This window comes from Cylas formicarius, unplaced genomic scaffold (genome assembly GCF_029955315.1).
Source record: "Cylas formicarius isolate icCylForm1 unplaced genomic scaffold, icCylForm1.1 PGA_scaffold_8__14_contigs__length_24414737, whole genome shotgun sequence".
NCBI lineage: Eukaryota > Metazoa > Arthropoda > Insecta > Coleoptera > Brentidae > Cylas > Cylas formicarius.
This window is the reverse complement of record NW_026844361.1, coordinates 8,196,772-8,216,692: the sequence shown is the minus strand read 5'-3', so window position 1 is coordinate 8,216,692 and position 19,921 is coordinate 8,196,772. Positions and strand designations below refer to the sequence as shown.

Below are 19,921 nucleotides of genomic sequence, written 5' to 3'. Positions count from 1 at the left end.
ATACATAGGGGAACCTAGCAAGAATATTTCGAAACGTCTATCTAAATTTGGTCCTAATATTGTTTTTAAAACTGAAAACACCATAGGACTTTTTTAAAAAACAATAAAACTAAATTACAAAAACCTCAAAAAACCGGAGTCTACAAGTTAAAATGTGGATCATGTGCGAAAATTTATATCGGGCAAACAGGCAAAACATTTAAGAAACCCATTAACGAACATAAAATATAGAATATTGTATTTGATAAAGGTACGGTGTTGCCGAAACAGAGATCATAAAAACTGTGAAAACCTGAACATTTTTTGTTCTAATTTAATTGTATTAAATGGATTTTCATCAAGTAAAAGCCACCTCAGTCCAAACCTAGCGAAATTCTAAAAATACATACAAGACGTTCAATTAGAAAAAGAAAAGCTTAGTTTACACATCGAAATTTGTGAGTTTCAGAAGAAAACTGACTACGCCACTGGATCGTACGTAAAAAAAGCAATGGATAATAATTTTCATTTTTTCGATAAGTTCAAACTTCAACGAGTGTCTAAAAATCTATGACATTTTCTGTTTGTACCACTTGTCACGAAAGCCTGAACACTAGGTTCATTAGTGGAAGAGATGCGGCGTAAAACCATCAGAAGTGGGGTACACTGTACCTGCGACAACGTTTTGTTGATTTGTCGACGCATCGCGAACTCAAATTTCGACGTGCTACGTTTTTATGGTTAAACATTTAGTCACCGCCACACGGCGGCTTTCGTTAGAAACAAATAAAAAACAGAAATAGTTATAAAAGATGCATAAACTGTAGTGCCTGATTGAAGACGTATCGTTGTCAGCTAAACGCGTTCATTCATTTTACGATTATTTTCCCGTCAGTTGACGCTTGACGCCGCTAGGTGGCGTCGTAGAATTCGGTGTCCTGTAACTTACAAAATTAAAAAAAGCAACGGCACGGTTTTAGGAAGCGAAAGGGATATTTACGTTAAGTTTTTCTTTTTTTCGAAGACGATAATTTTTAAAAAATGGAATAATGTTGCCGCAGACATGTGTTTTACCTAATTAAGTGTTATCTGGCAACATTTAAAGGAGATGAGGATTTAGATGTATGTAAATATATGTGGTAGATCGATAGTGGATCAAAAAACTTGTAGCTGTATTTATTATAGTAAATATACGTATTTAATTTAAAAAGTTTCTTATTGCGCAAATGAAGTTTGTGACGTCACAGTTACGGTCTGTGTTGGGCGAATGCCCTTCGCAAATTGCCCACCTTTGGCGATCATCACAGACCACTAAGAAGTTCGTATGTTCTAAGCTTATTCTGTGCTGAGCATTGCACATGGCCCTATAACCTTCGTTCGCTCCCGACAGAATCCTTTTTATTTGTCCCAAAAAAAATTGATATCGGTTTCTATTGTGTGGATTTAGTTTCCTAACTGTTTAGTAAAACTTTTAAAATGTGTATTCATTGTCGACCACACTGATTCTTGGCGGAAGCGGGGGGGCCGTTCATTTGTTATTGGTCTGAGTCCTTGGCAACCTGGGAACAATTGTTTGTAAATGTTTCTTTTACGTGTTAGCCTTTGGCCAAAAGAAAAAATTGCTCGGCGGAGGTCGGTAATGGGCGAATGGCCATAGCAGTCTTGCCCAACTGTTTGTGAAACGCAAAGAAGAAGATATTCTAAGCGGTTGGCCTTGGCGACGGAAAAGCAACACTATCGATTATGATTCGCGAAAAAAGGGCTGAAAAATTGTTCGCAGGCGAGATACTCGGGGCATCGGACAAGACTCCCTTTGTGTTTATGTTTAAAGGTGAAGAGAATTTACCTTTTGGAAATCTAGAACACAGGTCATCAACATCGGACTTTGCTTGATTTCTTTAATCCTTCCATAAACTAGAAGGGTTTGATGATAGTTTATGATCATTTATTTCATAAAATAATAAAGACTTAGAAATTAAGAAGTGCATTTTTTCCTTAGAATAATAATAATTTCGAGATAGCACTTCGCCTACGTCAATTAATTAGTTTCATGATTTGCGTGGCCTTACTGCACGTGCACCATATATTACAGCGGATTCCAACCAAGTAGATGCTGGATTAAACCAGAGATGGCGCGCCATCGTGCGAGGGCGCAATCTATTGCTGCTTTCACTAACTAAACCTAATTAGTTCGATGGTTCTCCGATAGTTCCGGCGTTCAAGGATAGATGACTCCACCATCGCGTACGCACAATCTAATAGTACTCGTTCCAACCGAATGGTGGAATGGAATGGCTTCTATGACACGAGTGCGCCATTTATTAGTGCTCGCTTAAACTAATTAGTTAGAACCTGTAACGATAGATGGCACCTCTATAGCATGCTCGCAATTTTCTCACAATTGTTCCAACTAATTAGTTTGATGATTTGACAATAGATGGCGGTCCTGCCACACGAGTGTGCCATATATCAACTACTTAGTTCCGTAGTTTGAAGAGAGATGGAACATTCGAATCCGTCACCATCTGTTGGTCAACACTTCAACTAATTTGTTCCAGCCTGTAACGATAGATAACACTGCCATCGCATACGCACACCATATTAGTAATTCTTCCAACTGATTAGTTTCATGATTTAATAACAGATTGCGCTCCTACTACAAGGGTGCGCCATCTATTGGTGTCTCCTTAGACGAATTGGGTCCACGGTATAACGAGAGATGGCGCCACGAAGGAAACAACCAGATTTAAAAAGCGTTTCAATATACAATAAATATATATAGTAGCGAATGGAAGTGTCCCAAACTAAGCCTTCAAATTGACAGACAAGTCAGGGGTATGATAATAATCATAGTCCTGCATACCACCTGTCAAGAGGGAGAGGGCGTCTGGCATATCTCGCTTTCAACCAAAGTCTCGTTTTCACTTAAGCCTCTAAGACGGTGGTAACCATGGGTTGATCTTAAACCTCTCCATTCTTTCGGCTTGGCATAAAGGTTGTACACAGATGGTTGGGTCGTCACAATAATACACCGGTATATATACACGCACTATTACCCCAACCTTCTTACCTCGATTTGAAGCTATGCAATATTGCCAAAATGTTTTTCGAAAAAAATTCTCAGATGAATGTGTTGTAGTTCGCCACTACTTTTCCTAATTTATTGAAACGAGTGGCCAGTTTCTTCGCTATACTTTTAGTACCATAGAAATCCGCGGATCTTTTAGTTTATGTGAGAAGCTCCAACGGAGAGCTGTTGACTATCGCCACGCAAATGGCCGCCTTTCCATCAAAATTGGCCAGCAGGTCTTTAAGATCCGGTCGGCTTGCCAATATATACCAATACCAAATATCCCAAAATATAAATAAAAGGCATTCAAGCGTCGTCCCCTCTTTGCTGGACCTAAACTTATGGTTTACGTTCTGTCATTGGGAAAATATCGCTAGGGTCGACACTACATGAGACAACATTTTTGGACCACTAAAACTAACTAAATATAATCTGTTCATCTGCTTTACGTAATATTGACGAAAAAATTTGACGGATCCGCCATATATATATATATATATATATATATATATATATATATATATATATATATATATATATATATATATATATATATATATATATATATATATATATTCTCACGTATATATATATATATATATATATATATATATATATATATATATATATATATATATATATATATATATATATATATATATATATATATATATATATATATATATATATATATATATAACGGGTCGCCGCCCTACCCACCGAGAAAGGGGTATGGGAGATGCAGACAGCGCGATTGCCGACAAAAAAAACATTTTGATCTGAATATTTGTTTTTCATATAATAATTCCTCTAATGTATTATGTAGCTATATTTATGGTAGCAAAACCTAATGATTTTACCTTTTTCTTTTTAATTTTGAAGTGAAAAAGAGAAAAAATACCATTTTATCGATTCATTAAAGGTTTAACAAATCCGGATTCAGTGTTTGGGCAAGTGGCACCAAGATGATAAACTTGAAGGACACATTATTTTTACTCTAACCATAAGTAACCATAGAAACTTCATTAAAGAAAGTTTGATCAAAAGTCTTAAAAGGCATTAGCCATAAGGTATGTTAATGCTAATTCTTAGAGATAAACTAAAAATTTAAAAACATTGAATAAATGCAAAGCTGATATAATATTTAATCTTAGCTTGTCATTTTCTCTTGTTAATACCTTAAGCCAGCGGCTTATTTATCTCATTCATCTGAACCCACAGCGTTGTAGTAAGCAACGTTCAAGGTCCCCAGGGCACGACTGCCAATTTTTAACCCGTATCAAATTCAAATAACAAAACATAAACTTGATAACTACTGCCTCGTGGCATTTGGATTTGTTAAAGCTAATCTAATCACCGAATCACTCTTAACTTGTCCGCTTATCACAGCTGCATCTCTCACCAACATCAAGCAGGGAGTTCATTTCTTCAAAACAGCTGTTTTTAAAGCGAAAAAAAAACAAACAAACACGAATAATTTTACTACTTGACGTCACGATAAAAAAATTTCTGCATTTCCAGTTCTTAATGGTTGCTGTATTGAGACAAAACACCATTACGCTTCAAGTCCGTCCCTGTTCATCTGCGCTGAGAGGAGATTATTATTACAAAGAAGCAATCTTGTTTATTTTTAACGATGTTTGCACTCGATTTTACTCGCGTTGCAAGCTCGACGAGTCAATCGTTAGTTTAATGTGAACCATGAGTACGGCTGGTAAAATAATCCACGTGTCGCCCATGAACGCGGGCACTGGATTCCCGAAGGACCACAAGTGCGCCTGGCGCGAAAATTTCGGAAAGAATGTGCCTATTCCGCACACGAAACACGACTGGTAAAGCGTGTCGATCGTCACTTGCGACATTTTGGATAGGTTCGATTTTTCAGGCGGCCCTCGGAAAACCTTAAAATTCACCCGGACGTGACATCTCTGATGGGTCACACTCCGATGGTGAAGCTTAACAGAATTCCCAAAGAGGCGGGGCTGAAATGCAATGTCTGTGAGTTCAATTGTATAGCCTTATTCATTGATTAGAATATTCGAAATATTTCTTCAGTCTTCATTAGGATCATAATTTAGAATTTATTGTAATTGATGTTGCGGTGTTCCACTGCGGCCTGATATATTGATATATAAACTTATACAGTATAGTTCCAAGTATTCGTTAACCCATCACTCAGTCTTCGAAAGAGATCCTCAAATCTGGGAATTTTTGGTTAGTTTTGCATCTGCACAGTATGTATTCAGCAGTTTCCTCATCTTCTAAGCACAACAACTCAGAGAGAATTTTCAGATTTGGTCTGTTAAATGCTCTATCTTCAATATATTCATATGGCGAGTCCGCTCCTTTTCTCGATAGGAGGTGCTTTTTTCGTTACCTTCCAGTCCACTAAGCCAGGGTATTCATGTCATCCTACTAGACAATAACACAGATTTGCAGTGTCTGCTGAAAAGATCCAAGATGCTCTCTCATTGAGTGCCGAAGTCCAAGAAAAGGGAGAAATATTGATACAAAATTGAACTTAAAGATCATTAAATTATATTACTGATGCAAAAAATCCTATTACCTATTACGTAAGAAATCTCTACCATGCACTGCAGATTTTCAAGTTTAATGGCGTCTTGGTTTCCGGACTTCGGTTATCGCAATCTTCTCGAAAGCCGATAATAATAATATCAGCAGTAGTTATTTTTGAAATACACTAGCAAAATTGTTTTTTTTTATCATTCGCCCTGATTGCTACGTATTAAAGGACGAACTTTTAACTGCAATAAAAATTCCTCAGGAAATGGTCGGTTTCCGCGAATCCGCTGAAAAAGTCTACATGCAGCCCACCTCGCCATATAGGTATACTTCTGGAATTTATCAATTTTTGCATTAGCCACCAGACTGCAGAGCTATATCATAGGCCTGACAATTATCGTGTACAGCCAGTATAACATCTGCTTAGCACCCAGACCTCAGGTTTTGTCACAAACCGTCTCCATTAGAATCGCATTCTAAACAAACACAAGAACTGGGTAGCAAACAAAACCTCTTATCAATAGGATAGAGGTTATGAGATATAAAGCGAGTACGAAAAAAAGTTAAATAGAATCTAACATCGTTTATCAAGAAAATTTTCCGTGGTATGGGGTGTCTTTTTGTTGAGAACGGAAAGACTGTTTTTTTAATATCCTAATTATGATTATACATAATTTCACAACCATATGGAGCCGTTTACTCCAGTACAAATATTTCAAAATTCAATATTTCAAAGCGCATTTGTAATGTGTAATTTTGAATTTTATATCTATTCAAATAATTCACAGCTAAACTTATATGTCGTCTTGTAGTTGAACGACTTTCACAAGTATTTCACTTTTCCATACGTCCATAGGAGTACTTTATTTCAAGTAAACTGTCTCAATTATAACGTTTAGTTAATGATTCAATTCCATTTCATGTGTACTCGGCTAATATTCAATAATTCAAAGTTTTAAATTTTTAAATTTCGATGTCACTTTTGCTTCAAATCAATAAGTTATCAGCACACAATTAATTATTAAATGACATATATACGGAGGGTTGCACGGATGATGATTGATCTAAAAATTTTGTTAGTTTCATAAGCGGCGATGTTCAATCGATCTAAAATAATTTTTACACTGCGACGTTGCCGCTTCTTCGAAAAAGTGGCACTTTTTCATTGTTTTTCAATAATGCGTTCCTATACCTATCTTTACTGTTTTTCCAGAAATTAATTATTTTCTTTATTTATCGACCAAACTAACCAAAACTACAAGTTCAATTAAATTTTTATTACTACGACGCTGGAGCCAGTAGGAAATTAAAAATGCGATTGTAATTTAATATCGAAATTAGTTGTATATCATACAAGGTTGGTCAAAACTAATGATTTGCCAACGAGGTATAAAAGTTGGTATATTTTTTAAAAATTGAATGCCCTATATCTTATCATATATTATAAGAGCAAATTAAATTTCCTTGCGAATGATCCTCAGCGGTTTTCGAGTAGACTAAGACATAGCTTCAACTAAATTTTTATCTCTTCGAGATTGGAGCCAGTAGAAAGTTCAAATTTTGGACATAGCTTAGGGAGGCATTATCGTTGAAAGTGCTTTCTTTTTTTTCACATGGAACACCTTGTCTTTCTTATCACATATTCTAAGACCAAATTAAATTTCCTTTCTAATGATGTGTCATATATACCTAAATCGTTTGGTTTCTGAAATAAAAGCAAGTTTCTCAAAAAATGGGATTACTTTGGCATAATTCACTTTTTACTGATTTACAGCACATGCCAAAATTAAGAAAATTTTTAAAACCATTTTACAAAAAACATTTTAAAGACTATTTACACTAACAAAATATTACGTACCTAAAAATTGCACAATCCGTTGAAGTTGGATTGATGGTAGTAGCTAGCCTTGTTTATCTCCGATGATGAAATAATGAATTATGCCAAAATAATCCAGTTTTCAGAGAAACTTGCTTTTATTTCAGAAGCCATTCGATTTAGATATAGAGACAAGCACTTTTCACCTTTTTTGTACCTGATTGGCCAATCATTAGTTTTGAACAATAATGTAGAAATAATTTCGATATTAAGAAATTCTGTTGAATGCCTCTCTAAGCTATGTCAAAAATTTTAACTTTCTACTGGCTCTAATCTCGAAATGATAACAATTTAATTGAAGCTATGTCTTAGTCGACTCGAAAACGGCTGTAAATAGATATAGGAACGTATTATTGAAAAACAATCATAAAGCATTAGCGGATCGGAAAATGTAATAAGATACAGGGTGTCATATTTAAAATTTCAATGTCGATGCTACTTTTTCGAAGAAGCAGCAACGTCGCAGCGTTAAAAATATTTTATATCGATACAGCTTCGCCGCTTATGAAACTAACCATATTTTACGTACGCATGCAAAATTACTCCATGCAAAATTTATTTTTTAAAAATACGAGATTATTTCAGCATTTTTTACGGCTGATATAGGTTAGGAAAGAGATATCGAAATGTCGTTTTCACTAAAGTGTTAGATTTTTATTTAGCTTTCTTCTCTTGAATATTCCAATAAAATTTACTTCTACGCATTTAATTTTCTTGAGACAAGACAAGACAAGACATTACCACGCCTTATTTTATTTCACTATAATTATCAATAAAAGAAATAAACTACTTTTTATCCATTAAAAAGCCCACAAACGTCAGTGTGGACTATTATTTTGATCTATTTCTATTGTCATCAGAGGAATATAATGTATTTTGCTTTCTACAAATGATCTGCATTTCATAAATTCAGATTGGGATACATTACCCTTCAAGCACATCATATGCCAAAATATTAAAAATTTTATTCGCAATATTTATCATAGATTTGTTTTGTTGTTTTGCAAACATGTATCCAAACACTAATGCTCGTAGAAAAAGTATATTATGCAACAGGTTGGGTAACTTTTTAAGTCACTTTTTATTTTCGCGAAACCCACGAAATCGAGTTTTTTTTATTAAGCTCTTGCACCGTTGCAAATAAACTACTGACTCAAATACGCTTTACCACCCCTGTTGCATAACATAGTATTTTAAGATATACAATCATTTACTTTCAAAACTTGCGCGGTTCATCAATATTATCAGTAATATTTGTCATTTTACTTTTAGAAATAATCTTACACATAAAATACATGCTTCATATCCACTAAATTTTTCTTCCCGGAAACATCAAACTAACTTACCACTTTACCATTTTTTGGTACTGTTGCTAAATTTTCAAAATACTTTTAATCACTAATCATGTGTGCCCTAGAATTATTATCCTACACTTTAATTGTTTACTTACTAATCTCCATATTGTAATACACATGATCAGCAATGGTTGGCAAGGGTCAACTTTTGTCTGAAACGAATTACTTTCTTAATTATTTTTCATCTCATTCATTTGAATTTTGTTCTTCACATGTTCTACAGTTCAATCCTCTTTCAAAGTATATGTAACATCACCAATATATTCCTCTTAGACTTTGCGAATTTTCGTCCTCACATACAAACTCTTTAACTGCATCAAATATATAATTTATTGCTTCAAAATCGTTTTCATGTCGGTCATCATTCCTTCCCGTTCCTAATTTAGCTCTTTGTTATGACAACTTTTTTCCAATTTCACAAACGCAGACCTCTGTCTTCTGTCAAACACCGGTCTTGCAACTTCTGAATCTTAATCTTAACAAATTCCAATTACGAAAACCACGAACATTGCTTTGGTAATATCGTATTTATGATTATACGTCTACAAGATAAAGTAAATGCCGGCTTGGTGCCGTCAACTCTTCCCCTAACAGAATCACAGAAACCGCAATTCTTGCCACTTTATGGGCAGTGTTGCCACACATACATAATTCCCAATAGAAACATATCACTTATATCTTAATTCTTTCATTTTTTGAAAGTTTTGTTTTATAATCACTCGCGAATACTTGCGAAACTTGGAAGTTGACTGTTTTAGACGCGAAATGTGAGTTCCTCAGTCCCGGTGGTTCGATCAAGGATCGTATGGCGAAAAGAATGTTCGATGATTACGAACGGCAAGGAATCTTAAAACCGGGAATGACAATCATAGAGGCGTCGTCCGGTAATACGGGCATCGCGTTCGCCCTTTTATCCGCCATAAGAGGTTACAAGTGTATCATCGTGCTGCACGAAAAGATCTCCCACGAAAAGGAGATGACGATCAAAAGCTTAGGCGCGGAAGTGGTGCGGGTACCGGCGGACAGCGACGACTTCTCCCCCGAAGGATTTTTCGGCGTCACCTGTAAGCTGCGCAAGGAGATCCCAAATTCTATCATTCTGGACCAGTTTTCCAATCCGGGGAATCCCTTAAGTCATTACGACACCACAGCCGAAGAAATTCTCGACCAGACGGACCGCAAAGTAGATATGATCGTAAGTAGCTCCCTTTTCTAGCGCACACCCGATTCACAAACAATCATCATCAATTGCTTTTGAATGGGATTATCCAAGGGTGGTCATTAACACACAATGCAACAAGATTATTACCTAAAGTTTCGGAATTTAAATTCAGGTGAAATTGAGGTTCTACAAAGTTTGAACCTACAAAAGCAATACGTCTGTGATAATTATGCAAAAAATCTAGGGCATACAGTTTTAAGGCATCCACCTTATCACTGTATATTTAATCCCATTGAACATGAAAAAATGAAATCTGCCATTCGTCGTAACAATGTTTTTCCCTGTGTCCTCAGACTTATAAAACCCGAAGTTTTGAACATCCCTCCACAATATTGGGTAAATTCGGTTAAACGTATAGAAAAAGCAGAACAATCGTATATCCATATTGCAAATAATATAGAACAAATAATAATTAGAAGAGGCGATGATAGCGATAGTGATACTGATATATTATGTGAATAATTTTAAGTAATTTAAGTAGGTAATAAAAATAATTTGTAATTTTATTTTAGATTTAAACATAAATACATACATAAATAAATAAATATTGTTTAGTATCTTTCCTAACAAAACCCCAAATAATTAAATTCTAGGCAAAGTACGGACCTGTTATATTTCATTCTTACAGCTTGCCCGGGTCTTTCCTTAATTCGTATCAGTCAGTCACTTTCTTATATCTATGAACAGATTTGACAGGCAAAATACTTAGCCTAGTTCAACGTATTTGATTTTCAAATTAAACTAAAAACAAGGCTTATGTTGAGAAAGGAATGAATGGAAAAAAAAAACTTATTAAAACAGAATTAAATTAGAACAAAAAATGTTCGGATTTTCACAATTATTTAATGATTTATGACCGCTGTTTCGACAACACCCTGCCTTTGTCGAATACAAAATATGACAATGTTCCGACATCTATATACACAATCAGGTAGTAATAGATTCTTAATTACCGGTGTGGGTATACGAAGACGCATTTAAATCCAATTGGTCATTACGTAATATATTGGAATATCTCATTTTATTAATCTTCATAGCTTCCCAGAAATTTAGATTTTTGCTTTTTGATTGCTTATGGAAAATATCAAAATTATCGTCAAACTTGTGTATTTCTGAATTTAAATGAATGGAATAGTTAAAATCCGAACATTAATTTTCATACACTCTCATATTCGTTAATGCGTTTTCTAAATGTTCTATCTATTTGTTTAATGTAAATTTTGGGGCATGATCCACATTTCAACCTGTAGACTTTGGACTTTTGAGTTTTTGGTAATTTAGTTTTATTATTTTTTAAAAATTTTCGAGTGGTGTTTTCAATTTTAAAAGCAAACTTAAGTCTAAATTTAGATAGATAGATGTAGTTTCTTTTGTTACAGCACCATCAGTTAAACTTTCAACAAGATTGAAGTTTTAGAATATCATATACCTCCACTTAAACCTACATATCTTATCAAAAATTGGTTTGAACTAATTAACAACGTTAAAGACATTAAAATTCCTCCTATAGCTTCAGTTGACGTCCAAAACCTATATAAACATAATGGACAATATCATAAAATAAGACTTGCTAGATAATTTCATAGTTTGTTTAGACAAAAATTATTTTGAAATTTTATATTGCCAAAGAAGGATTAATTATGGTAAACCCACTTAGTCTTGCAGAAATTTTCATGGAAAATTTGGAAAATATCATACATAAACCTGCTTTGAGTAAAAAATTTCTTTGGTGGTATAAATATGTAGATGATGTTTTTGCTTGTTTCACTGGAACAGAAAGACAACCGCAGTCCTTTTTGAATCATATTAACTCTATACATAAGCCTATAACATTTACCATAGAGAAGGAACTAGATAACTCTTTCAACTCTAAACTACAGAACAAATTAGATTTTTCGATTTACCATAAACCCTCGCACACGGACACAATAATACATAATAATTCAAATCACCCTTATATATACAAAATGACTGCCTTTTATGCTGTTATGCATAGACTACTTAATATACCACTTGCTACTGAAAATTTTGAAAAAGAATTAAATATTATAAGACAAATAACTTTTAACATAGGTTGCGACTCCATCTTTGATAGATATGATTATACGTAAAAAGCAATTTGAAATAACTGGGAACTCTATTTATCCCGTATTAAATACCGAACCCAAAATTGATAAATAATAAAATACATAGAAGAACCTAGCAAGAAAAACCATTTGAAAATTTTTAAAAAACAATAAAACTAAATTACGAAAAATTCAAAAATCCGGAGTCTACAAGTTATGGATATACATAAAAGAGCGTATAAAAATAAAAGTTCGGATTCTAACTATGCCGTTCATTTAAATTCAGAAGTTTGACGACAATTTGGATATTTGATATAGATCTATTTAATTATAATACCTGGGATACGGAAAAAAGGAACTGCTCTTCGTTTAATGCCTCGTCTTCCTTGCAAAAGGATATTACATGCAGTAAAATGAGAACCATAACCGAAGTATTTTCTGTTAAATTGTAATTGTAAAAATTTGGGACATTTGGGTTCAACTCTGCAATAATACAATTACTGTCGACCAGTGGTAGAGAAAATTCAGAAAGGGTTTTTAACTCACTTTCTCCGAATGGAACCACCACTAAAAATGAGCTCCGAAGAACTCAAAAACGGGGTGAATAGGTCAAGTTGACACTCCTGTTAATTGCAAAATGGTATCACCAGCGCCATCTCTTATTTGTACCATTTGCGCGGGAAATCTTTGTTTATCTTTAGTAAGTAAACTGTGATTATACTGTGAGTGATCTACGTTGCAGCTTCTCAGCGCCGGAACCGGGGGAACCATGACTGGAATCGGAAGGAAGTTCCGGGAAGTCTCCCCCATTACCAAGATAATAGGATTTGATCCGTATGGTTCCCAATACGCGCATCCCGACAGCCTGAACGAGACGGACGTTAAATTGTGGGAGATTGAAGGTTTAGGTTACTTCCATATACCCAGCACTTTGGACAGAACCCTTTGCGACTACTGGGTGAAGGTGTCGGATGCCGAGTCGCTTCTGATGGCTCGCAGACTGATGAAGGAGGAAGGGTTGTTGGTCGGTAAGTAAATTTAATTGCTCGATTTCGGCAATCTCATCCTCAATTAACTTTTTCGGAGCTGCCTCTATCTCCAGGTTTTTTTTCAAATCTGGGTACAAGTTCTTCTTGTTTTTGTTGAGGTGTGTGGCCATAACTCACCAAATATTCCTTGTAGACGCTGAATAATTACTGTCCCAGGGTTAAAAACACAGGGCTACGAAAATCCGTCTATATCAGTTACACACCTAAATATTGCACCAGATAGTTGCATGTCAAACTTGTCTGGCCCCAGTAATAACCATAACAAATTTGGTGTCTTACAGGTCCAAGCAGCGGAGCGGCAGTGGCGGCGGCGGTTAAAGTAGGCCAGAGCTTGAAAGAGGGCGACAACTTGGTACTACTGCTGCCCGACGGTATTAGGAACTACATGACCAAGTTCGTGTCCGACCAATGGATGGAGGCGAAGGGACATCAGCCTTGTTCCAATCCCCTTAATAAATGGTATTTTTGAGTGTACGCTAAACGCCAAGTCGTTTAATGGAGTCCAACGTCACTCTAGGTGGTGGGAACGCAAGGTAGCGGATCTGGGACCCAAGCCGCCCATCACACTACTGCCCACCGAGACATTGGCGGGCGTGCTGCGCATTTTGAAAGAGAAGAACGCTCAAGGCGCCGCCGTCGTCAACGAAAGCGGGTCGGTATTTTGCACACCCTGTACAATATCAAAAAAAATCTGCTGGTAATGATAATAGCTTTGCATCTCTTTGCTGTTGGAAAACTTTTCAGATATGAATAACGGTTATCGAGGAAGAATTTTTTTGACTCCAAAAAAAAAAAGATTTTCGAATTTTTCAAAATGCTTCCCTACCCCTCGACCACTATGGTTCAGACGTCCCACACTCTATCTCCGTGCCAAATTCTAAATCAATAGCTTTAAATTTCTGACGGTTGCAAAAAGAAACATGGACGCCGTGGTCGAATGACCGGTCATTTTCTATTAAGTCAGAAGGCGCGCGGAGTATTAAAAGGGAGTGAAATTTATAAAGCGTGGCTGTAACCTTTCAAACTTTCAACAACGCAGACAATGAAGGAGATTATGTGCTCGGTTTTAGGTTTCTGGTAGGTACGGTGCACCTGAACGAGGTCAAAACGGGACTGGTGTCGGGCAATTTCAAGCGAGACGATGTCGTCAAGCGATGCACTCACACTATACCGCTGAAGGTAACGAAGGACGATACGTTGGGTCGCGTGTCTAGAATACTGGAGAAGGACCCCATAGCTTTGGTGATCGAAACGGTTACCGTCGACGGCGAAACGAAAGTCAGACCCGCGGGCATTGTAGACCTGGACGACTTGCTGACTTACACGAGTTAAATCAAATCACGACTTTGTAATTCTATAAACAAGGATATATTTGCAAATCTTTCGTTATTATTGTACACATAGATAGCGTCGCAACGTACAATTGTTTATATATAAAAATTATGGTATGATACAAGGGAAAAAATACGGGACTAAGCTATGTACAATAAAACCCAAATAGAACCTAAACTATATTCAACGATTCAGCTAAACGGCGAAGGCTCGGTTTTGATCCTCGATTATTATATTTGATTACATTTTGGAGCGCTAAGTACGACGCAAAACAACGGGGATAACGTTCAACAAATAAATATCTAATACGGTTGCACATCTATACTCAGTCTTATCACAATAGGTCTAAGTTTAACGATATGATGGCGCATTCGCGCCCGACTCACACGTACTCGACAACCACACCGTCATCAGAATCGACGACCTCCCTTCTGCAGAACGTCAGCGACAACGTCCTGCAGATGGTCTCCGTCACTCAGGCATACGACGTCTCCCTGCCCAGGTTGCTCGACGTGCTCGAACGACTGGTATTGGATAACCTAAAAGACCCTACGCGTAACAATGAACCTTAATCATCCGTCCGTTTACCTTCTCGCGTCGTTCGACAACGACTTCTTCTCGTTCTTCGGCGACCCCAGCTTGTGATTTACCAAGAACGTGTTCACGGACTCGTCCGATCCGAAACTTTCTCCGTCGCTGACCGAAAAACATTTTAAATTGGTAACCGCCATACAGGAGAAAAAGAAAAACACGTCCAGAGAAGTGGATGATATACAGAGAGAAGGGGAATGGAAAGACTAGATTAGATGGATAGGGAGTCCCGGCCCACAGACATAATTTAGAGGTAGATCGGCAACCAAAATCGCTGTCGATAATATAGTTTAGACTCACCTGTCGCTATTATCGGAAATGCTATCTTCCAGCTCGCCTTGTATGGCCGACTGGAGATCTTCTATCCGCTTCAACGCCAACCTCAGATCCGTCCTAGTGGTCGACGCTTCGGCTTCCAGAGCTTCGCACCTTTTCTCCAACTCCTTCTTCTTGATTATCACCTCCGACTCCTTGGCCAAACTCTTATTCAGTTCCTCTTTCACTTCCCTGATAAAAACAAAGAGCTTTCATACAGCCGCGGTGACACGGAATCCCCGCAATTCTAACCTCAATTGTCTCTGAAGTTTTCTAAGTTGATCCTGCGCCTGTTGTTCTTTCACCCTGGACGAAGCCGCGTCGCTCTGCAACTTGTCCACGGTCTCCTTAAGTCTGGTTATTTGTGTCTCCAGGCGCGACCTCGTCGTCTGTTCGAGCTCCAACTTGGATTCCAACTCTTTAACCTTCAACTCCGAGCGTTTGAACAGCAAGTTAGAGGACGCGCCGCCCATACTCTCCGCCGATTCCAACCTCGACGTCAATTCGGCCAACTGTTCCTTCAAATGGTTCCGCTCCACCTCCAACTCCGCAACCAGCGATACCTGCTCTTGCAACGTGGCCTGATCGACGGACATCTGTTGTACGGCCGCCTTGTACTTCTTCAACACCTCGGCTAGTTCCTCTTCGTTCTCCTCCAGTTGGGATTGAAGTTCCGACTTCTCGCGTTGCATCGCCTGACCCCGTTCCTCCGCTTCCAGTTTTTGCTTATTGGCCTCTTCTAATTGAGCCTGGGTTTCTAACAGTTCCCCCTCCAAGCTTTGCTTGGTTTTGACGGCGAGCGCCCGAGCGCACTCCAAGTCTTCCAACTGGTTCCTGAGCTGCCGGATCAGGTTTTTGCTGGGCGTCTCCGCTTTTTGCCTCTCCAACTGCGCCTGGGTGTCTCTGAGCAAAGCTTTCGTCCTCTTCAAGTCCCGTTTCAATCGTTGCAGCAGTGCCTCGTCTCCCGCCCTATCCGTTCGTTCCGCGTCGGCGGCCGCTTGAAGCCTTCTCTCCAATTCGTGTCGTTCTCGCAATAGTTGCGTCCTTTCTTCGTGTTCATTCTCCAATTGCTGTTCCAAAGCTATACAAATTCAAATGTGCTTCAAGCGTCCCAAAAGGTCCGTTATAACTTTACATACCTTTGACTTTCTTCTGAGCGTTACACCTGGCCTCTTCCAGCTCCTCTTCCCTCAGCTGAGCCTCCCGTTTCGCTTCCTTCCTCATAGACTCCAGCGTCATCTCCAGGCGCAACTTGGCTTGCTCCAAAAGCTGCACCTGTCCGGCCAGCTCGTCCAGTTCTTCGTCCTGGTCCTGTAAACGGCGCTCGCAATCGATTTTTTGCTTCCTCAACACCGTCACTTCCTCCTCGGTCTTCCCGCCGCAAGTTATCTCGTCGAATTCCCTCTGCAGCGAACCGAGCCGTTCCTCTTTGAGGTCCAATTCCAACCTGGTATCGGCCAGAGTGCTCTCAATTGCGTATTTCTCGGCTACTAGCACTTCTTTTTCCCTCGCCAATCGATCTTTGGCCTGCCGCTCTTTCTTGAGTTCCTCCTGGAGGAGGGAAGTCTCGGAGTCGTACTTGCGCTGCTTCTTCTCGAGCAGGTTGTTGCGACTGCTCTGCTCCTCGAGCAGAAGTTTCAGGTCGTTCATCTCCCCGTTGAGCTTCTGGACTTTGCGTTTCCACTGACCGACGACTTGACGTTGTTCTTCCACCTCTTCGTAAGCGTCTGCCAGCTGTGGAAAATAAAAGGCGAAAGCCGCTTAGTGAAAATGTAAAACCCTTGCTGAAGCTGCCGATGTAAATAACATTAACGGAAGTAATAGTGACTGACTGACTCCAAGCCAACTAACATAAGAAAAGACGGCAAGACTTTCAAAACACAATAGATTCTGGAGTTCATCATACCGAAATGTTTGGTTTGCATCTCAAATATGTATGTCAAGGGAAACAATAGAGCAAGGGTTATATCTAAGGGTTATTTATTATTTGTGCCACAATCTAGGATTAAGCAAGCGAGGAAAACTTTCATACGGCTTATAATTTAAATTGTCTTTCTCCTCCCTGGATTCTAGAGTTCCGACTCTGGACCCTCAGATAGAGAAAACAATAAAACTTTTCGAATCGCACCTTTACAGAACGTATTCATAAAAAAAATAATGAACACTATCAGGGAAAGAAGAATCAGTAATTAGGTCATGTGGTGAATGGTGAGAGATACGAATTACTTCAGCTTGGACACCAACTTAAGCTTTGCTTAAAATTATACAATCATTCATCATACAATGAGAGAAAATATGATCTCTAAGAAACGAATATACTTATGGGAGCGGGGAGGTTGAACTAACGCCGACTCTTGATAGAAGATCAATTAAATCTTTTCGTTCGGCTAGAACGGTGACTTAAATGTGAAGAGAAGATTAAATTGCATTCCAATGCTAATGGAGAAAAAATGTCTTGCCACAGATCTATTTCCCACGTTTTCCTAGGAAATTGCCATTTTACTAGATGCAGCGTGGATTTTCTTAAAACATCACTCACCGTAAAGTATAGTTTTTAAAATGCAGATGAGCGATAACGAGCGACCGAATTAAGCAACAAGGTCCGTTTCATGTTCAAATCCAATTTAAAACAAAAATCTGCCGACTATAAAAGATTTTGTTGAAGGTCGACGTTATCGCCAATTTAATATGCAAATAAACAACTCCGATCAACAAAGTGTAACGCTGTGAAACTGTTATACACCATGAGACAATAACAGATACAACAAAAAGTACTCTCGTATTACCAGCAGAAGCAACGTCGAAGTTGGGTGCATCTGCACAATATAACGCGTTTCATATCGCATTTCGATACTTTTAAGAATAGCGGCCCAGGATAATAACAGAGTAATTGAATATGAACCGTATACATGTACAGCTATAACACTTAAATGGAGAATCTTAAGAAAGTCATAGACTGGCGTGTTGTGTCATACATTAATGTCATACATATATGCGAATGTGCTTTTTGACACGTGCCAACATAATGACGATGTTTTCATATTTATCAATCTCCTTAAATCAGCAATCTTGGAGGTAGAACAATTAATAAACAATTAATAGAAAGCCACACACAGAACCTAAAAATAAACTAAAGAATGGTGGAGTTTTGACCACATACATGTATGCACGTTGATTCTTGCGTGTTGATGAATTCAATTTGAAACAGAAAATTTGTGCAATGCAAATTTGTGTTAAATTTTGCCCACAGACTAGCGAATATCCACGCAGGATGAATGACGTTCCTGTATGACACATATACACGCCAGTCTTATAAAGGTCCCAGCGAACAAATTTTAATCGCATATAAAACATGCAATCCCTATTAACTTAATAATAATAATAAATAGTAAATAGTGCCATTCTTGTAACCGTGAATTAAATTTGATAGTAAAGCGCTAAGAAAATCAGGCATTTGGTGCAGCGGTATCAGCAGCCCATGATTTGTAACCAAGAAGTTGCCGTTAACTTTATATACCATAAATAGATAAGCTTTACAACGCCTTCTTTTTGCTACAAATTTTTCGATATATCATTTCTTTAAAATATGTTCTATTTCGTATGCCTGTCACTATATTTTACTTTTACTCCAAAAGTTGACAGACAGAACTTTTACTTTGACATTATTATTCAAATTTTAGCAATTCAGAAATTCTTCCCTTTTTATGAAGGTATTTATGTCGATTCCAAAAATATAAATGGACGCCATATTGCTTTTTAAAAATGAGCTTTCAAGTAATATTTTAACTTTTATAAAAGTTACTGAGGTGCCTTATAGCATTATGATTCTTGCAAGAAAACCTAAGGTTAATTATGCAATCATAATCTCACTTTTGAGTTGTTTATTCACTGCTACATGCCGTTCAAAATTGTTCGCAAAACCCGCCTTTCAATGGCTGTAATGTTGTACAATACAAATAAGCTTGGAATGCTTTGCCCAGAGTGAAAACATAGCGGTTTCATTCTACATGAAAAAGTTTGTTACTGAGCTTATAAGTTTTATAACATTCAATACGTTTCATGGTACCTGTAGAAGAGTTTTCAAAGTAGTAAAAGTTTCATAATAATATTTTTAAGAACGCTATAAAAGCGGAAGCAACCAACACCAAAGGTTCGATAAATAAGTAACGGAAACGTTTTGGATGCAATATCATCAAACTTGAAGTATTTTTATTGGATGCCTTACAAAACTTGTAACGCCAATGGTTTTGTTATAAAACTACAAGAACTGCTATGAAGGTTAAGGTTTCCTATAATTATCCGTTACCTTTTAAGAACACCTTAAGCTGCTAGTTAGATTCTTTATAACGGCAAACAAACCTTTTTCTCCAATTGCTTTTTGAGTCCCACCAGCTGCTCCAGATCGTCTTCGTGTTGTTGTTGCAACCTGCGCTTCGTAAACTCCAACTCCCTCAGAACCCGCTCGTATCTCTGCTTATAGACGCCGTCGCTGTCGCCTACAAACACCGAAGCATTTGATGATTCGCTTGGACATCAGCTAATC

General features: G+C 37.5%; 2 protein-coding genes across 5 annotated transcripts in view; one reads left to right on the top strand and one right to left on the bottom strand.

Annotated features, from left to right (window-relative positions):
* Nucleotides 1-4,582: 4,582 nt before the first annotated feature.
* On the top strand, nucleotides 4,583-14,490 carry LOC132706765 (cystathionine beta-synthase-like). Its single transcript, XM_060678285.1, has 7 exons — nucleotides 4,583-4,881; nucleotides 4,935-5,047; nucleotides 9,562-9,998; nucleotides 12,834-13,119; nucleotides 13,422-13,599; nucleotides 13,658-13,792; nucleotides 14,211-14,490. Exons 1-7 carry the CDS (start codon nucleotides 4,751-4,753, stop codon nucleotides 14,470-14,472), a joined length of 1,542 nt encoding a protein of 513 aa, XP_060534268.1. The 5' UTR covers nucleotides 4,583-4,750; the 3' UTR covers nucleotides 14,473-14,490.
* A 30-nt stretch (nucleotides 14,491-14,520) lies between these two features.
* The window catches only part of LOC132706764 (unconventional myosin-XVIIIa), a 124,571-nt gene continuing 119,170 nt past the window's right edge, over nucleotides 14,521-19,921 (bottom strand). For 2 of the 4 annotated variants that reach the window (XM_060678282.1, XM_060678281.1), the window contains exons 6-11: nucleotides 19,738-19,874; nucleotides 16,518-17,112; nucleotides 15,631-16,459; nucleotides 15,364-15,570; nucleotides 15,061-15,168; nucleotides 14,524-15,011 (exon numbers count right to left, since the gene is read on the bottom strand). In XM_060678282.1, the coding sequence (XP_060534265.1) occupies nucleotides 14,948-15,011; nucleotides 15,061-15,168; nucleotides 15,364-15,570; nucleotides 15,631-16,459; nucleotides 16,518-17,112; nucleotides 19,738-19,874 (1,940 nt within the window). In that variant the 3' untranslated portion in view covers nucleotides 14,524-14,947. Of the gene's footprint in view, nucleotides 15,012-15,060; nucleotides 15,169-15,363; nucleotides 15,571-15,630; nucleotides 16,460-16,517; nucleotides 17,113-19,737; nucleotides 19,875-19,921 lie in introns of all 4 variants that reach the window. The other 2 variants (XM_060678280.1, XM_060678283.1) reach the window with 2 other exon arrangements.